Below are 18172 nucleotides of genomic sequence, written 5' to 3' on the forward strand. Positions count from 1 at the left end.
ACGATGTTTGGGTTTTTGTAGAAACGGGGACCAGCAGGTTCTGTTGGGATTGCGCTTTTCCAGTTTTCCTTCTTGTTCTTTCTGACTCTTACGGTGCCGTTGATGGATTCAGGTCGTTTAGAAGAGAAACTTCTTTTCTGCTATGCACGTTTTGAAGGTTTAGCCTATTGAATATTCTAATGTGCAGATAATAATTCAATATGTGTGACCCTCTGAAGAAATATTCATGGGCTTTAGTAGCAGCAATACCATGTGATAAATATTTCATGTGCATTCCTTGTCGTTTAGCGCGTGTGTGCGCAATCTTACAGGCTCAGGATACTAAAATATGCACATTTTTGAGCAGGTTGGTTTGCAGGTCATTTATGACAGCAAATGCGAATAAAAAAAATCTGAAATGTGGACATTTTCATTGCCTGGCGTTCTGTTTGAAAACGGGTCTCTGTGTTTTTTGAAATTGTGAAGGGTTTGAAAGCACCGTTGCATACTAATGATTCTTTCTTCTTCTTCGTGTTTTCACAGCTTGGACTTTGAGGAATGCGCCCACAAGCTGATCAAAATGGACTTTCCCGAGAGCCAGACGGTACGTTAGCTTGCCTACGGCGCTAACAGGCCTACAGGCCTGCCCAACAACCCCCCGCCCCGCCCCCCCGCCCCCGGCTGTTTATTGAATCCCTTTAGCCTGGTCTAAATATTTGTTTTCTCATTGAGGTAGTTTGAGTCTTTGTAGTCACTCAGGAAGCATTTGTCATCTTAATATCTTTGTTTTGCGGCTTCACAGCAGGGAAAAAACCCGGCCGTTTAGCTGCTGCGAAGTTGGGTGTTCCCCTCGCTTTAACTGATCTGATGCTGTTCTCCAGCACCGGCCTGCTAGCTTTGATTGTCACTGTGCTGCTCAGGGATTTCAAGCTCCGATTTTATCTTCAGGCTGCTCCTTAAGCTTATAGCGCACAGGCCGAGCGCTCTGGAGCGTTTCCTGTGTGGCTGTGTAAATACTAACTGAACACTGACTGGCTGATAAGTGCTAACTGTACGTATTTAAGGGGCGCGCTGAGTGACTGTGTTTTTCCTGCTCTCTGTCTGTGCTTAATGAGTGAATCTGACCTTTTTCCAGGAGCAGGATGTATTTGTGCTCTTTGAGCCTGTCCCTTGGGTTCACTGCCACCGTGCTTATGTAAACAAAGCATCCTATATTTGGAATGCAGTTGAAAGGGATACAGAGGCTAAATCTAAATCGGAGAGACATTACAACTGTATGTTGGGCCCCGCAACGTCGACAACGTAAACACTGATGGTAATTGTAATTGTTTTGTGCCTCTCTGCAGCGCAGCAGTCACAAATGAACATGACCCATGGAGGAAATGGTCAGAAAGGTCTCTCTTTTGGCGTCTGTTTTATTTATTTATTTATTTTCCCTCTAGTCCAGAGGCAGTGAGGTGGGGATGATGAGGTGCATTATGCGAGGGCAGCCTTAAGGGAGCTTGTGTAACATGCTAGCGTTTTACAAACAGCTCTACCCATATAACTCCTTTTGCTCTTGGCCTGTCCCAGGGGGTCGGCAACATCCGGCTCCTTTACTGCCCTGTTGCGGCTCCACAGCTGAATCAGATTTGTAGGTAAAAATAAAATAATCCTCCTTTACAGTGAAATAAAGCTCTGCTGATCGTTCAATACAGTTTAACAGTAAATGGTGTTAAATGCTGGAGTTTATGTAGAGCTGCTGATTCACCCTTTAACCCTGAAGGTCAGCATGCAGACGGCTGGTCAAGATTTCAGACATACATGGATTTTGAGATGAATCCACTAATTTGTGGCACCTCAGGCATCATTTAAGGTGAACAGGAAAATTCTAACAAACAAGAAAGCTGGAGAATGAGAAGCGACTTCAGCCTCGTAAAAAAATAAATAAATAAATAAAATAAAAACAATTTACAAGAAATTATTCTACTGGTGAGGAAAAGTTTCCTGCCAGAGATGTGGGAAAAGTGGCTATAGCTGAGCTAAAGCTTAAAGCAGAGCCAAGTAAATTATTTTTTTTTTTTATTATACATAATTTATACATTTATTTATTTAATTTATACATTTATTTTTAGCCTATACTGGTACATCAGCACATACTGAGACAGATTTACAGCCAAGATGGAAAAATGGACAATGACCCTGAAAGTGGTTTGGTTTTGTTGAAAGGATAAAGTGGCTCCTAACATTTGAGTTGCCGACCCCTGACAGATCCAGACTCCTCCCACAAATACATTCTAATATAGCCAGTAAGCTTTTAACTTATGCTGCGTTCACATCGGTTCGGTGCGGCAAAGCACAGCAGCAGATCTTGTGAGTTTTCTAAAGGAAGTATTGTATCAGTCATAAGCGGCGCATGTTGGGACTGGCGTGTCGAATTACGGGGTTAAAGTTGAACAACCAGAGGGCAAGCATTACTTTTAATGTTGCTACGGCTTAATGTATGAAACATTTGCTACACTTACCAAACAGCAACTAAACTGCTTTAAACTAAACTTCTGTTTAGAGTTCACGGTTTTGTGATGTCACATAAAGCAGTGCACTTCCATACGTCAGGCTACATTGATTAGCCCCTCCCATTCACACTGACGTTATAAGGAGAATTTCAGCCTAGGCTGCTTTTTGAATGAGGCTATAAATATAAACATTCAGACTGATGTTTCTGTACTAAAATATATTGTTTGATTAAATTTCCAAAGAAATGACCAAACGCAGCTGTTAGAAAATGAGGCTGCAGCGTCAGAGAACAGTTAAAACTCTGAGAGCAAGATTTAAAGAATCCGTAGACGCGACCCAAAGAGGTGACCAAGCCCTTTTTACGGCCAGTTTGAGCAGATTCTGGGTGTTGAGCCTACCTGTCAGTAAACGAAGCTTCATGATCGCTCCTGTGATGCTGGCGAGTACGAAACTCTCCGGGAACGACTGGCATTTGTTGGCAGTTGTGATTGTTTACCTCTGGATGAGCCACGTGGAGCAGTGTGACGTGTTCTTTTGTGCCTTCAAGTCAGTTTAGGAGCTGATCTGTTCAGAATTATGTCACATATAGGTCACATTTAAAAGATATTGTGAGCAGCCTAATTAAAGAAATTTGGTTTAGTGAGAAAATCCCATTTGGGCCACTTTTACCTGCTGTGTGAACATCACCACCTTACAGGCACAGTAACAAAAAGCAGCCTGTTTAATTCTAAGGTTTCATAGGAAATGGAAAAAAATGATCAGGTAAAAACGCATTCTAACTGAAAAGAGTTTTTGATGCATCGACCTACATATATTTTAGATAAAATAACATTTTAAAACAGTAAAAACGTTATACAGTACAAAACAAAATACAAGAAATCTAAGGGTTATGGGCCCTTTAACACAGTGCGTGTGGTCAGTAGCAGGTTTTTCTTCTGCGTGACTCTGGCAGCACACGGTCATTGAGCATTACGAGTGAGGGTCCTCGGCCAGCATGTGACGTCAGCGAGTGACGAACGTTTGGCCCGTTTGACCCGAGCCAGAAATTATACTCAGTAAAGAATCTGTGCTGAAGTAATTTAGACCTAAACTGGACTGGACCTGATCTGCTTCTGGAAAATTAGACAGTACACATAGAAACGGGAGGTACTCTGTGTTTCCGTGAGTCAATAAACAGCCGATATTCTGATCTCATTCTCAGCCAAACTGAGCTGCTCGTTTGGCTGAATGGTGCAGATATAAATAGATGTAAGGTTTGCCTAGTGAGAGTGGGCGAGCGTTGTGGGTGTGTGCCAGAGTCTCAGTGGCGGTCCACACAAGTCTATCGATGCTGCAGAACAGAACTCCAGACCCACCATGGACACAGTGCGTCATCACGCACACCTGAGCCTTCCTGTTCCCCCCAAACACACACAATTGGAAATATTTCAGATTCGGTTTCTTTAGAACACACAGCCATGCTGCAAGTCATCGCTGTCAAAGCAAACGATTTCATTAATCGAAACCATTGTATTTCATTTCTTTACAATGTTGTGCAAATGTAAATAGTTTAAAGGTCCTTCTTTCCTGCACTTCTCCACTTTCCAACACTTTCATTTAGGTTTATTTGCCAAACACGGTCATAATTGCCTTTTTTACTTGACCATTTCCAACCTCTCTCTATCTCTTAGAATCAAACACCTTGTTTTTTGTTACTGACCTTTTTACAGGGCTATATGTAAATGAGCTCTGTTCTGGTTGGCTGGCCTGGATTGTGCCAGTCATAACTTCAGTCTGAATGGCTGAGGCTGAACTGCTGTAGGCTGAACAGTTGTGTATGTGACATCACAAAGCCAATGAATTCAAAGTTGGTTTTGCAGCTTAACGTTCATATACGGGCTGTACAGACTGAAGAGTTAACAGCATATTTCTGAACTTTTACCACATCAAACTTTAGAAATGTGAGGAAAGATTGGTTTTACATCTGGACAATAACTAAAAACATGTAACAGTAAAAATCAATGTTTTGTATAATTTTGAAACTTCTTTGCACAGTAAAAATATAATTACTCTTAGTTTGTTAAAAATAGTTCTTATTAAAAAGTGAAGGCACATCCCAGAATACTAAGCCACTGCTAACCTATTAAAATAGCTTTGTTTTAAAAGTTTAATCTAATTAAATGAATATATAATAGTGTGATTAATCACTGTTACTTTAATGGAAACTGTAGTTAAAAGAAATGTGTTTTTAATAATACAAGGTTTTTAATAAAATGTGTGTGATGTAAAAAGATACATTGCATATTGTGAATATGACTGTTTAACTGCCCCGGCTCAGTCCGTCTCTCAGTTTGCAGGTTTGTTTGACGGCTCTTTGCTGCGGTGTTGATGTGAGGGGTGGGGGTTTTGGTGGGTAACTCGTGTGCAATGTTGGCCGTAGTCCCCTGTCATCATTAAACTGTCAGACTGTAGCATCTGTGGAGATGCAGTCCTGTCTGCAGGTCTCTACTGAAGTTTCTCTCCGGTGTAAATCTCGGCTTTATGATGTTAGAGCGAACTGTTTTTATTTATTTTTTTACAGTGAAGTTATTCAGAGCTTATGCGCAGTGCTGTCCGCAAATATTGGCACTCCTGGTAAACATGAGCGAAACAGCTTTTTTTTCTTTATAGCTCATCCTTAAGAGATTTCATTCATAATATTCATTCAAAAATCAAACTTTTATTTGAAGTACAATGACAAAGAAAAAAATAAATATCTAATATTTAGTGGTATGCAGAAGTTTGGCCACGTTTGGTCAGGTTACATGTTTTGTTCGTTGTGAAAATCTTAGAGTACACAGTTGCTGTTCGTTTGTTGAATTATATAATAAAAATATAAATTGTACTTAAACAAGATGCTGCTGCAAAACTATAATGGTGAAATATTTTGGCCCAATCCCATTTCACCCCTTGCCCCTAACACTTAGCCCTGCCCCTCCGTTTTGCATGGTCATGTCTAGGGGTAGGCTTGTCCCGATTGTTGTGGAGATGGAGGGGTAGGGTTGTCCCAATTGTTGTGGAGTTGCAGGAGTAGGCTTGACCCGATTGTTGTTGAGATGCAGGGGTAGGCTTGACCCGATTGTTGTTGAGATGCAGGGGTAGGCTTGTCTCGATTGTTGCGGAGATGCAGGGGTAGGCTTGTCTCGATTGTTGTGGAGATGCAGGGGTAGGCTTGTCCCGATTGTTGTGGAGATGGAGGGGTAGGCTTGTCTCGATTGTTGTGGAGATGCAGGGGTAGGCTTGTCCCGATTGTTGTGGAGGTGCAGGGGTAGGCTTGTCCCGATTGTTGTGGAGATGCAGGGGTAGGCTTGTCCCGATTGTTGCGGAGATGCAGGGGTAGGCTTGTCTCGATTGTTGTGGAGATGCAGGGGTAGGCTTGTCTCGATTGTTGCGGAGATGCAGGGGTAGGCTTGTCTCGATTGTTGTGGAGATGCAGGGGTAGGCTTGTCCCGATTGTTGTGGAGATGCAGGGGTAGGCTTGTCTCGATTGTTGTGGAGATGCAGGGGTAGGCTTGTCCCGATTGTTGTGGAGGTGCAGGGGTAGGCTTGTCCCGATTGTTGTGGAGATGCAGGGGTAGGCTTGTCCCGATTGTTGTGGAGATGCAGGGTTAGGGATGTCCCGATTGTTGTGGAGATGCAGGGGTAGGCTTGTCTCGATTGTTGTGGAGATGCAGGGGTAGGCTTGTCCCGATTGTTGTGGAGATGCAGGGGTAGGCTTGTCTCGATTGTTGTGGAGATGCAGGGGTAGGCTTGTCTCGATTGTTGTGGAGATGCAGGGGTAGGCTTGTCTCGATTGTTGTGGAGATGCAGGGGTAGGCTTGTCCCGATTGTTGTCGAGATGCTTGGGTAGGCTTGTCCCGATTGTTGTGGAGATAGCTGGATTATCTTTCGTCTGTTTATGTAAAAGTCGCTGACGACAACTGATGATGTGTCCGGTTCTTGAAGGGTCGTCCCATTTCATAGGGGAAATATTTCAACCACTACCCTGTAATTCAGTTTCAAGGGAGAGGGTTACACTCGAAAACAAGGGGTAGGGGTAAAAATAAGAAATGGGATTGGGCCTTTATGTACAGATAAGTAGATAATTCTCACAGTGAAGATTATCAGGCTACACTCAATTACTTTTATCCTTTAACTAGTTTTATCAGTGCAATAATTACTCTTATTCACATTGATTTATTTCATTTTGCAGCACATTTGTATTTAATTAATTTTTTTATTGGCTTGTTGATTTGGGGGCGTTCTTGCCCCCTTGTTTTCTAATGCAGCAAACTAATACAAGGACTTTTAATTAAATAGTTTTACTTTTCTCTCACTGAGAGACCAGAGCCCCACTTTACCGCTCATCGTTGTGATCGCCTGTTTTGATGAACACCTTGTGGAGCTAAAGTGGCTTGAGCAGCTGACCATATGTTCAGGGCCCCTGTGTAGCAAGAATTCAAGACATTTATGTTTAAAAACATTATTTTTCCCCAAGGGGGCAATTAATTTTCAAGCAGACAGAGATGCACGTACACACGACTACAACATCATGGAGATTAAAAGAACAGAAGATTAGAAGAACAATCCTAGCAGGTAAACATCTTGCTGTGTTAATGCGACAAATAATCAAATGAATGCAGTGAAATGTGAAACTATGATCATAACTAATAGATAACAAAAATATCTGCATTAAGCCATATAAGGCTTAATGCAGATATTTTTTGTTATCTATTAGTAAGAATATAGACGAGAAAAATCACAAACTTGATCATTTTGATTCCTAGCTGAGCATTTAGAGGTCCTCACTCTGTATGGAGCTAATCTGCTGAGTGCAGATGCATGTAAACCTGACATAGTAAATGGTAAACACAGGTCGTTTTACAGAAATGGGAGGTTTTGCCTGCTTTAACTGTGTTTACATACTACAAAGAAGCAGTACGTATGCGTATATATGTTTGGAATGAGGCACAATACAAGACAGCCAATCAGGACAGAGGACATTTGCATAGATCAGTCAGAAAGGCAGTGTAACAAAGAGCCAGTTTCATTGTAAGGGATAAAAGGAGGTCAAATAAATTGAGTTATGACTTTTTGGTACATGAAAGCACGTGCATTGATACAGATGTGCAGTGATAGTAAAATCAGTCCAGTGTAGGTAAGACAGTAAGTAGTATAAAAAGTAAAATAATTATTTGTACTGTGCTCCTATCATGAAGCACCATGAGTTCCAGTGCTTTGTTTTTGGGCTGCTTTCCTTTTAATGACTTTTATAGTGTCTTGAATGCACTTCAGGTTGTTTTAAACTGCACAAAGTACTGTTCCCCTCAACCTCCGCTTCATATGTTGTGGATGATATCTTTTTATTGGCGTAGGTAGGAGCATAGTGGTGTCAAATAGCCTTAAAATGGCTGTAAGCAACCTAAAAATAGCCTTAACAAAGGATCAGAATTTGATCCGTCTTGCTCTAGACAGACAAATGCGCTATGAGGCGAGTTTTCCAGAGGCAGGTTAAGCCTAAGCCTTGACTGAATTGGATTTTTAATGGAATCACAGTTAATCCATATACAGGCAAACGACCCTGTATGTCTTAGTTTGAAACATTTTGTGAGGATTTGATTATATTCAGCCACAAGAGCATTGGGTCAGATACTGATGTTGGATGGTCAGTTCTAGATCACTTCAGCTCATCCCAAAGGTACTGGCTGCGGCTCCATCACTCCGGAGAACGCCGTTCCACTGCTCCGCAGCTAAATGCTGGGGGCTTTTCATCCATCAATCCTATGCTTGGCATTGGACATGGAGAACTTAAGCTCATGTGCTGCTGCACCAGGGGGTCCTATTTTATTGGTCAGCACTCTTCTATGGAGATTATACACAGGTGCACAGTTGAACACCTGTGTCAGCAGTGGCTGCACTTTAAAGGAGCTGAGCTCACTCATTAGAAGGGATGTCTGGACAAACTGGGACTTTCCTGGCAACGATATGCACAAACACGAACACCTGGCTGGCTTTAGTGTAATAGCAGCACAAGAGCTGGAGCTAAACTCAGCAGGAAGGCAAGGATCTGTCACCTTTACCAGCAAGCGCCCTGCCTCTTTCCCTTATCTGTGTTCCCACCAAGGAAACACTAGCTTTGCTCCTTGAGTGCATATACACCTCCCTTGATGGATACGTCAACCTCTGCATTATTGACTGTTGTTGTTTGTGAAAGGTCTTTTGCTAAGAAGAGGAGGAAGAGGCAAAAAGCAGCAAGACTTGGACATTTCTTATTAATAATGCAGGAGAATTGTTGTAGACTCCCAGTGCTGCGAACATGATGCATGTCGCCATCCCAGTGAGGAACTGCAGAAACGCATCCGCACAGGCCTGCCTCTGAGTTTACTGTCAGCGTATTGACATTTGTTTTGGGAATGTGGGTGTACTGTACTGTAGCGCTGTGCAGAAGTCAGAGACCGTTGTTTATTTAATTTCCAGTAAAAACAACCATTAAGTTAGTTATTCATTCTGGAGATTCTCTGAAGAGATTAGATATAAGATAACCCACTTGCATTAGGAAGATTAAGTGACCCTTATTAGTCTATTAGAGATTTATTAGGCTATTAGAAGTTTCACCTCTGCATTTAACCCATCCATGCAGTGAAACTAGTGAGCACACATTAAGGGGGCCGTGAGCACACTTGCCCGGAGCAGTGGGTGGTCCTATCCCAGTTCCCAGAACTGAAGCTACAGAGAAAAATCGGTCTCCTAACAACCACCTGGGAGACCTGGTAGACACCAAAACTGCCCCCATCAGATAAACAGCACTGAAAGCTTTCATCTCTGAGAGAGAGGAGAAGATCAAGCTGCTTCAGATCTGAAAACATCCACAGGTGTTTCTGTCCATCCGTCCACTGTGAGAACACCACTCAGCGCTGTGGGTCTGAAAGGACGTGTAGCTGATCAAGAAGAACCTCACTGAGAAAAGGAGACGGACACACCAAACAAAGAAGCTGATAATGGACTGACCGCCCCAGAGTCCAAACCTCAACACCACTGAATGGGTTTGATTAGTTCAGAAAATCAACCACCTTCTAAGACTGAACTTGGGAGGTGTGGTAAAATATCCCAGCAGATATTTTTTATTTATTTATTTTTTTTTGGAAAATCTAAAAGTGAGTCTCCTGAAAAGAATGGAAGCTGTAATAAAAGCAACAAGTGAGACACAGGAAGTGCCGAAACACCAAAGGCTGAATACATGAGTAACTTAATAGATCTTTTTAATGGAAATTAAATCAATCAAGGGTGGTCTCTGACTTTTGCACAGTGCTGTCATTTTAATTCTTGGTCCAAGTATTGACCAGTGGTACAAGCGTTACAAGGTGCGTCAGTTAATCAGAACCAATTACACCATAAAAAGAAACAGTGAACTATGTAGAGACAAAATGATGTGCTGATACATTGATGGAAACGTCTTTGTTGGGCTGTCGTGTTCTAACCGGACCAGGTCAAACTTAACGATAGTAGTCCTGGTCCGTAGCAGAAGAGTGAGGGGTACAGACGGCGTGTCCGGTAGAAAGTGTAGAACCGCTGCCTGCAGCTTTTCGAACTGGAACCGAAGTGATGGTGATGAAATAGGCTGATGTTAATCTAATGAAAATTCATTTTACAATTCATCTCCACTAAAGTCACATTCCTCACTGAACGGCGTGAAAGAGGAATATGGATGGCCGTCTAGCCTGCACGTGTTTTACGAGCTGTCGCAGCAGGAGGTTAGCTACACTTTCGCCTGTCAGGACAGATTTGTACCTCTCTCTCTCTCTCTCTCTCTCTCTCTCTCTCTCTCTCTCTCGCTCTCTCTCTCGCTCTCTCTCTCGCTCTCTCTCTCCCTCTCTCCCTCTCTCTCTCTGTCTCTCTCCCTCTCTCTCTCTCTCTCTCTCTCTCTCTCTCTCTCTCTCTCTCCCTCTCTCCCTCTCTCTCTCCCTCTCTCTCTCTCTCTCTCTCTCTCTCTCTCTCTCTCTCTCTCTCTCTCTCTCTCTCTTTGTCTTTGTCTTTTGTCCTAGAGCTTTTGCAGCTTCTCGTATGTGAGTACACACTTCAGCTGATCTGTAAACGAGCAAATAAGAGGGAGGGGGGGTCTTTTTTCTTTTGCGTGGCGTTTTCCTGAAGGCTGATTGGAATGATTGCTCAGGTTTTCTGGGTCTAGACGCATTGAATACTATACCAGCCCCTGTCCTGGAGTATCAGTCCTGCATATTTTGGCATTTTCACTTATTTGACATACTTCATGCAGTTAATTGACTTATTAAACCTTTATATTGCTGGCTTATTGTTATTATTAATATTATTATTCACTGATTGCTGAGATTTTTTTTTATTATCTGCTATGAATTGTTCAGTAACTGCTATTAAACTTTCTGTGGTTATTTTTAGCTGATTTAAATTTAGTAAGCATTTTGAAGCAATAGTTCAAGTTTGTTGTTACTGTATTAAAGGGTAGTTATATTAATATAAACATAATCTAATCAAGTTTACAGAACTTATCTGGATAGCAGTCGATCAGTCAGCTGTTCTGTTTGCTAACGATAGCAGTCTGCTAGCTTGTTTTGCCTGCTTTATTGATTGTACCTAGAACATTAAAAGAGCACAGTCTGCATCGGGGGTCACCAACATGTGGCTCTTTTACCGCCCTGTTGCGGCTCCACAGCTGAATCAGGTTTGTAGGTAATAATAAAATAATCCTCCTCTACAGTAAAATAAAGCTCTGCTGGTCCTTCAACTCAGTTTAACAGTAAATGGTCTTAAACTCTGGAGTTAATGTAGAACTGCTGATTCACCCTTTAACCCTGAAAGTTGGCACACAGACCGTTGGTCAGCAAAGCATCACCTAGCTAGTAGCTACAAAGAGACAAAGAGAAAGATTTAAGACGAACGTCGATAATTTAGAGATGAATGGACTGATTTGCATTTATAATCTCTCCAGCTGGTTTCCTGATGCGTTTAATCTGCAACGAAAAGTCTCATTTAAACTGTCCCGTTTGGGAGCACAAACAAGAATCGGGCGAATGAGAAGCGACTTCAGGCTTGTAAAAAAAAATCGAGACATTTTACAAGAAACTGTTCTGCTTTTGTGGAAAGGTTTCCTGCCAGAGATGTGTGAAAAGCAACTATAGCTGAGCTAAAGCTTAAAGCAGAGCAAAGTCATTAGTACATTCTGAGACATATTTACAGCTGAGATGGAGAAATAGACCTAAAATGTTGTGGCTCCCAAGGTGGTTAGATTTTTGCTGAAAGGAAAAATTGGCTGCTCTTAACATTTGGGTTGCGACCCCTGACCTAGAGGAATTTGGGAATGGGCTTCAGAGGGTCCTTGTTGGCTGTGAATTCCACTGCATTCCAGCATAAAATCCAAGAAAAAAATTCTGAATAGTACAAGAACCAACTTTACGCAGTCTACCAACACCCCCCAGCTCAAATTCAAGGAAAACACTAGTGCACACATCTGCCAGCCGAAGTGACCGTAGATGCTGTTTAACAGGTAATGGCAAATTCATATAGGATCCTGTAGCTAATAGCAAAATGTCACTGTCAAGACAAAACCTTGTATTTCCAAACTGGTATTTTTACAAGAGAAGGAAAAGACCTCATTCACTTTGAATGGACGTTAATGGAACAAAGTCATTTTTAAATTTTGTGGTGTTTCTTTTGCTCTGATCATTGGATTTTAAAACACTGCAAAGGGTAACTGGACTTTTTAAATGGTGTCAAAAAACGTAAGACGATGAAGCGAAGACGGATGGTTTTGTCTCGACTGGCGATAAAGAGAAGAAGGAGATAAGCTGATTACTCTTAAGTCCCTGTTATTCAGAGCTGTATGCCTGAGCGCTGAGTGGAGAGCAGTGACGGATGTTTGCAAGGTCTCTTTATTAGAGGCTCTCCAGATGCAAGGTCAGTGTGATTGCTTTTTGACCTTGCCATTGGGAGTGGATAAGAGGATTTAAGATAGCCAGTAAGTGAAAGCGATAGCAGCCCTGATCTTGGAGATATTCGTTTGAGGAATTAACGTGTGCAGTTAAACTCAGCAGCTGTTTCATTAATTCAGCACGATGCAGTTAAACTCCATTAGCTGAGAATCAGTGCTGCTAAAGGCACCGTTTGGCAAAACATCAGTTTTACAAGTTTTTATTTTTTAATCTTACTCCAAATGTAGTCAGTCAGCCAAGACATGTTTGGGGTTTACAGTTCACTTCTTTATTTTTGCCCTGGAGCTAGAAGGCTAATGGCTAACAGCAAGTAATGTACAATTATACCACTATAAATAGCATGACGCTAACTGCATGTCTAGCTTATCACACACTTGCCTTAAACCGTGAAGACCTGTTAAAATGACACACTTACCTACCCAGTATGGTCAAAAGTTTGTGGACAACCCTTCCCATTTTCTGTGTTCATGTGTTTCAGCTACACAAGTGTGTAAAATCAAGACACACTAGCGGTAGAATAGATCATACTGAAGAACTCAGTGACACGGTCAATAGACCACCCTCTTTGGAAGCATATAGGAGCAACCACTCAAAGCAAAGCGACTTCGCGAAGCACGGCCACCACGTACTGAAGCATGTAATGTGTGAAAATTGTCCAGATCCATGTTCCAAACTGTGTCTACGCTACAAAAACTGTGCATCAGAAGCTTCATTGGAAATGGGGTCACATGGCCGAGCAGCAAACAAGCCTAATATCACTATGTGCAATGCCAAGTGTCGGCTGGAGAGGTGTAAACATGTCGCCTCTGGACTCTGGAGCAGTGGAAACGTGTTCTCTGTAGGGGTGAATCATGGTTCACAATCTGGCGATCTGGTGGGTGAATCCTGCGGTGCCAGGAAAACGCTACCTACTGGACAACAAGGTGCCCACGGTAAAGTTTAGTGGAGGAGGGATAATGGGCTTGAGCTGTTTTGGGCCCATTAGTTTCAGTGAAGGTGCTACAGCACACAGACAGTGTAAATCTTTATATGCTTCCAACTTTGTGGCAGCAGTTTGAAAAGTCTGTATAGTGACTTGGTTGTGGAGAATCTAGTGTTCTTTAGCTGGTGTTTGATTCTCTTGGTGTGATGTGGATTTGCTTTGGGGCTCATGATCGTTCCTGAAGAGGCTTTTTCCTGAGGCCTGTGGAGGGAGAGGAAATTAAATGTTCTCCCTGGCAGATACTGAGAGAGAGGGAGCGGGAGGGTATATAAAGAGATGAATGTTCTTTTCTACTGATGCCGCAAAAGAAGCTAATGGGATTGTGTTCATTTTCTTTTTTGTTGGTGGACAGATGGTGGGCCATCTCTAGAAACATGGTGTGCACTCGGAATTACAGATCATAGCTCTCGCTCATGCACTGTCTCTCATTCCCTCTCTTCTCTTTCTTGTTCTCTTTCAGTCTTTCAGAGTACCCTTTGCTATGAGTTGCACACCAAGATGACCAGAACTGTCGGGATTCGTTCATCAGATGCAGTCTGGTTGGCTGGCCGCACGTCTGTGTGCAGAAAGCTTTTCTGTCTGAGGGGAAAGAAACTTTTGCAAGCAGTTGTCGGCTTTTAGCGTTCCGACTAGTAGTCCGGATAGAGATGGCTTGATTGACACGTGTATGAAGTTCGACATGTTTAAAAGTTATTCAGGGTCTTTAGGGAATTTCAGGGAATTTAGTAGCCACTTTTTTGCCACTACGCTGGCGGTAGGTTTTTGCCAATTTGATTGAATACGTTCCGTTTACTGATTGAGTCTGAGGTGTGATGAGCAGTCCAATCGGTGAGATGAGCAGCAGTGAGCAGTGCTTGTGTTTTTAATGGCTTTAAAATAATGTCAGACTCAGGAAAACGTCCTTTCACGTGTCCTTATTAAAGAAGGCTGAAAGGAAGACGTCGTGTTCTGAGACACCAAGACGTCCGTCCCACCGTCTTTTAAAGATCAGCATAAACTTCGTCTCCTCTGCAGACCAGTTTCTGCTCCACCATGTTGAACATTATAAACCTTCACTGTGATGCAACGCGCATGCAGAACAGACTTGACCGTTCCGATAGGGAATGTAATCGGATACAGACGTTTACATGGTTATTATTCTTCTATTCAACAGATTATTTACAGGATTACCCACCTCATTCAATTAGATAGAAGCTGTATTCTGAATGGCCTCAGACTAGACTATCCCGGTTGAGGTGTTTACATGGATGTATTCTGTTTCAGTTGAGCTATTAGTCTAATTAACAGATTAATAGGCTGTGTGTAAACTTGGCTGATGTCACACAAATAGTGTCCGTCAGATGGCTCTTTCCTTTTAGTGTTTTTTGACCACAAGACTTTCTGTTGATAAGGAAGTGTGTGTCTTTCCATGCTACCTTCTCTCTGTAGCACAGTTTAAGCAGCTGAACCGTGAAGACTTGGTGGAACCAATTCAGTTTCTGTAAAGCCCTTAGATAAACAGAGATTATAAATCTCATGGTAGAGGGGATATAACAATCAAGAACATCTCCGATACAGGTTTGATGCCACTTTAAGCCACATCTTGCTCAGTACTCAGAATACAGCAAATCCCTGCTAGCCTGTTAACACCATCTGCAGCCTCAGCTTCTGAAACTGAAAAATCTACCAGGTATTGGAATTTATTGACTTGCATTCCCTGCTGATCCTTGTTGTCGAGGACATGGATTTTTTGGCATATCCTGGAGCCTACGTATTGTAATTATTTTTGTTTGTTTTTTGTTTAATCTTCTTGGCCAGGATATGTCAGGATATGTTCCATTACTGTTAGTTTTTTCTAATAATTTTCATTTCGGTACATTAACATTTCTAACATTTATGTTTATTAGATCATCTGAATGCCCTGACTAATCGACACACACTGCAGAATGAACTGCGAATAAGCCCAACTTTTATTTTTTGCTTGATGATTAATTTATAGGATGTTATCATTTCTAGCAGGTCAGTGCGTCGAGCTACACTGATGCATTTTTAGAATCCTAATGCAAAATGTTTATTTTGCTAAAGGCTCATTTGTGTGTCACTGTCTCCCGCCGTCAGTGAGGCCAGTATTGCGAAGACTGCTGATATTGTGCAGCTCTGTTAAACAATGTTCTCAGACAGTGGGCTGGTCAGGGTAAGACCCGAGTGGCTTTGGGAGGCTCCGCTGTCCCGCAGATTCAGGAGAGGAAGCTCTAAACCATCCGTGAGCATGTAATTCCCCGTTTCCTGGACTACTGGTGCTCCAGCTGTAGCCGGAGCAGGGTGAGGTCTCTAAGGGAGACCCAAAACCCTTCAGCTTAAAGACAATCCCTGTTGTTTTTTCGCCCCGGGTGGTTTCTTCCCCCTCGCTAGCGTTCTTTACCTCTCCACATGGATGGTGATGGATGGAGGCATTTGGGCAGCTAATGAATGAATCAGTGACCTGCACATGGGCCGCCGTTTATTCTCATACAGGCTCCGACGTGCTGTCTGGCTGCATTCAGGGCAGATTTAATTAGCCGTGCTGTCTCTGAGCGCAAATGGGCAAAATGGGCATTAGCCAACTACAAAAACTGTGGCCTGACGTGTGTGGCTAATGTAGATTGGGAGCAGTGGGAGTCGGGCTGAAATGAATAATTTCAGTGATCAGTCGATCTCTTGACTATTCAGTTAAGCGACTAATTAAATCGTTATGTCCGCTTCGGTTCCTCTCCCTTTCTTTTAAAGTTCTGTTGGTGTGGCAAGCTTTTGGAAGCCGTATCGACTCCTGTGCTTCCAGAAGTACTACAGTCTGAATGACCATGTACATAAACAAAGTGATTAGAAACAATGACTGATTAGTATCGCAGACCAGACTTCAGAGTCGGCTAGTTTTACAAGAAGGGGCCGTTTTACCAACGTGCAAACACAGACGGTTGTTGTCATGACACACCCGTGAAAAACATGGTATACAGTGGCTTGTGGCCACTAGGAAATGTTTTGGTAAGGCCAAAGAAAGCTTTGCACAACTCTTGAAAAATCTGGAAACTCATTATTATCACAGGCCCTCTGAAGGACTGGCGACCTGTCCAGGGTGCCTTCTAGTGTTGAGTGCTGGGATTGGCTCCAGCTTGGATCCCATGCATCAAACACAAGGCCTGCGGGCCAGATAGTACTGTGGGGTGGGTATTTTAAAACTATTGTAATTTTCTATCAACGTTAGCCCGTTTCACAGTGTACTGCACTACAGTCCCCAGCATGCACTGCAACGTAATACGCTCCGAGTCTCCCATCCCAACAACGATCTATGGTACACCTCAGCGGTTACACCTCGGTTCTACACAATTCCACACCAGCCATAATGCGCGTCAACTGCAGTTCAACCAATATCAACACTTAACGTCAGCTCAGCAGCTGAGACTAAGCCCAAGTCTTGGTGAACTTGCTGCAAAGAAAGGATGGCAAGTGTCTAGTTCATGCAAATAGACAGACTTAAAAGACTGAGCTCCAAAGATCGTTTAAAATTTCAAGTGTCCATGTATTATTTCAAGGTCATGTATTATTTCAAGGTCGACTACAGGTCTCTGTACTTTATTGCTGAAGTTTTCTGCATATTTTGGCCACTTTGGGTTAAAACACATCAATTAAAAATGAAATAAAAACATTTTGTCCTCTGTCCCACAGATTTGATGAGATTTCTTAATATGGCCCTTTTACTGGTTGAGCTTAACATGATTGGGGTCATGGTGCGCAGAGCTGGCAATGTAATAAGCTCAGTTCTAGCGTGATAAACCTTTGGTTTCCCATTCTTTTGCTAAAAACAGATGAAAGGAAATGCGCCCATGTGGACGAGCATGTGGATGGCCTATTAGACCAGCAGGCAAGATTCACATAATTGTATCCGTTTGGACATCGGACAATCGGTGGATTTAGCGTTTGAGACTGATCCTCTATTTCAGTACTGGTTTATCAATTTATCACGACTTGTTGTTCCTACATGCTGGTGTGCTTGGTGAATGGTGTTTCTGAGTTAAGGAGATGGAAAGGAATGTGAGGAAGTGGGAGAAAGATAAGAAGAAGAAGAAAGATAGAGGAGAGAAGGGTGGAGACAAAGGACTGATTTGAGGACGGGCAGAGGGGGAGTAGGTGGAGTGATGGAGATGGTGAAAGTGTCAGTGCTAAAGGACTGCAGGCTGAATCAGACTCTTCCGTGTGACCAGTACACCTTGCTGTCACGCTTAATGTGTCCTGCTAGGTTCTCTAGAGACACGTGTTCTCTGCTGCTCTATTTTGGCCTCCAGGACAGAGAAAACGACAGCCGACAGTAGATCTTTTGACAATATTACTATTAGGATCACTGAATCAGTTTTTTAAATGATTTTGCATCAGTTCTTTGAACTAGTGATGCACCTATTGGCTTGCAAGATTGTGTGCAATATGCTGTCGTCCAGTCATGCCCCCTAGCGATTGCCAATTGGTGATACCTTTGTGGGGCTGGGATGGGGGGGGCCTTGGAGCCTTAGATACGGACTGCGGGATACCCACTTTTAGGTGTTACCACAATGGTTTTTGCTTAAACTGGAGAAAATAAACTTGCTTTCTGGCCAGATATTTGTTCTTGATATGGTTTGGTAGTTCTTGCTGTCTGAATACTGTGATATGCTCTGATATGGACGTGGTAGGAGTGACGGCAGTAAGGCGGTCCACCACTGACGCACTGAGCCAGCTGATGTTTGCTCTTCTAAGTTGACGTTGTTGA

At 42.7% G+C, this 18172-nt stretch overlaps 1 protein-coding gene across 1 annotated transcript in view; it reads left to right on the forward strand.

Moving 5' to 3' along the window:
* The window catches only part of cwc22 (CWC22 spliceosome associated protein homolog), a 77974-nt gene that overhangs the window by 44055 nt on the left and 15747 nt on the right, over window positions 1-18172 (forward strand). The window contains exon 15 of the mRNA XM_017710599.2: window positions 523-583. Coding sequence (XP_017566088.2) covers window positions 523-583 — 61 coding nt within the window. The remainder of the gene's footprint in view (window positions 1-522; window positions 584-18172) is intronic.

The sequence above is a fragment of the Pygocentrus nattereri genome, chromosome 6, assembly GCF_015220715.1.
Source record: "Pygocentrus nattereri isolate fPygNat1 chromosome 6, fPygNat1.pri, whole genome shotgun sequence".
In the NCBI taxonomy this organism is placed as follows: Eukaryota; Metazoa; Chordata; class Actinopteri; order Characiformes; family Serrasalmidae; genus Pygocentrus; species Pygocentrus nattereri.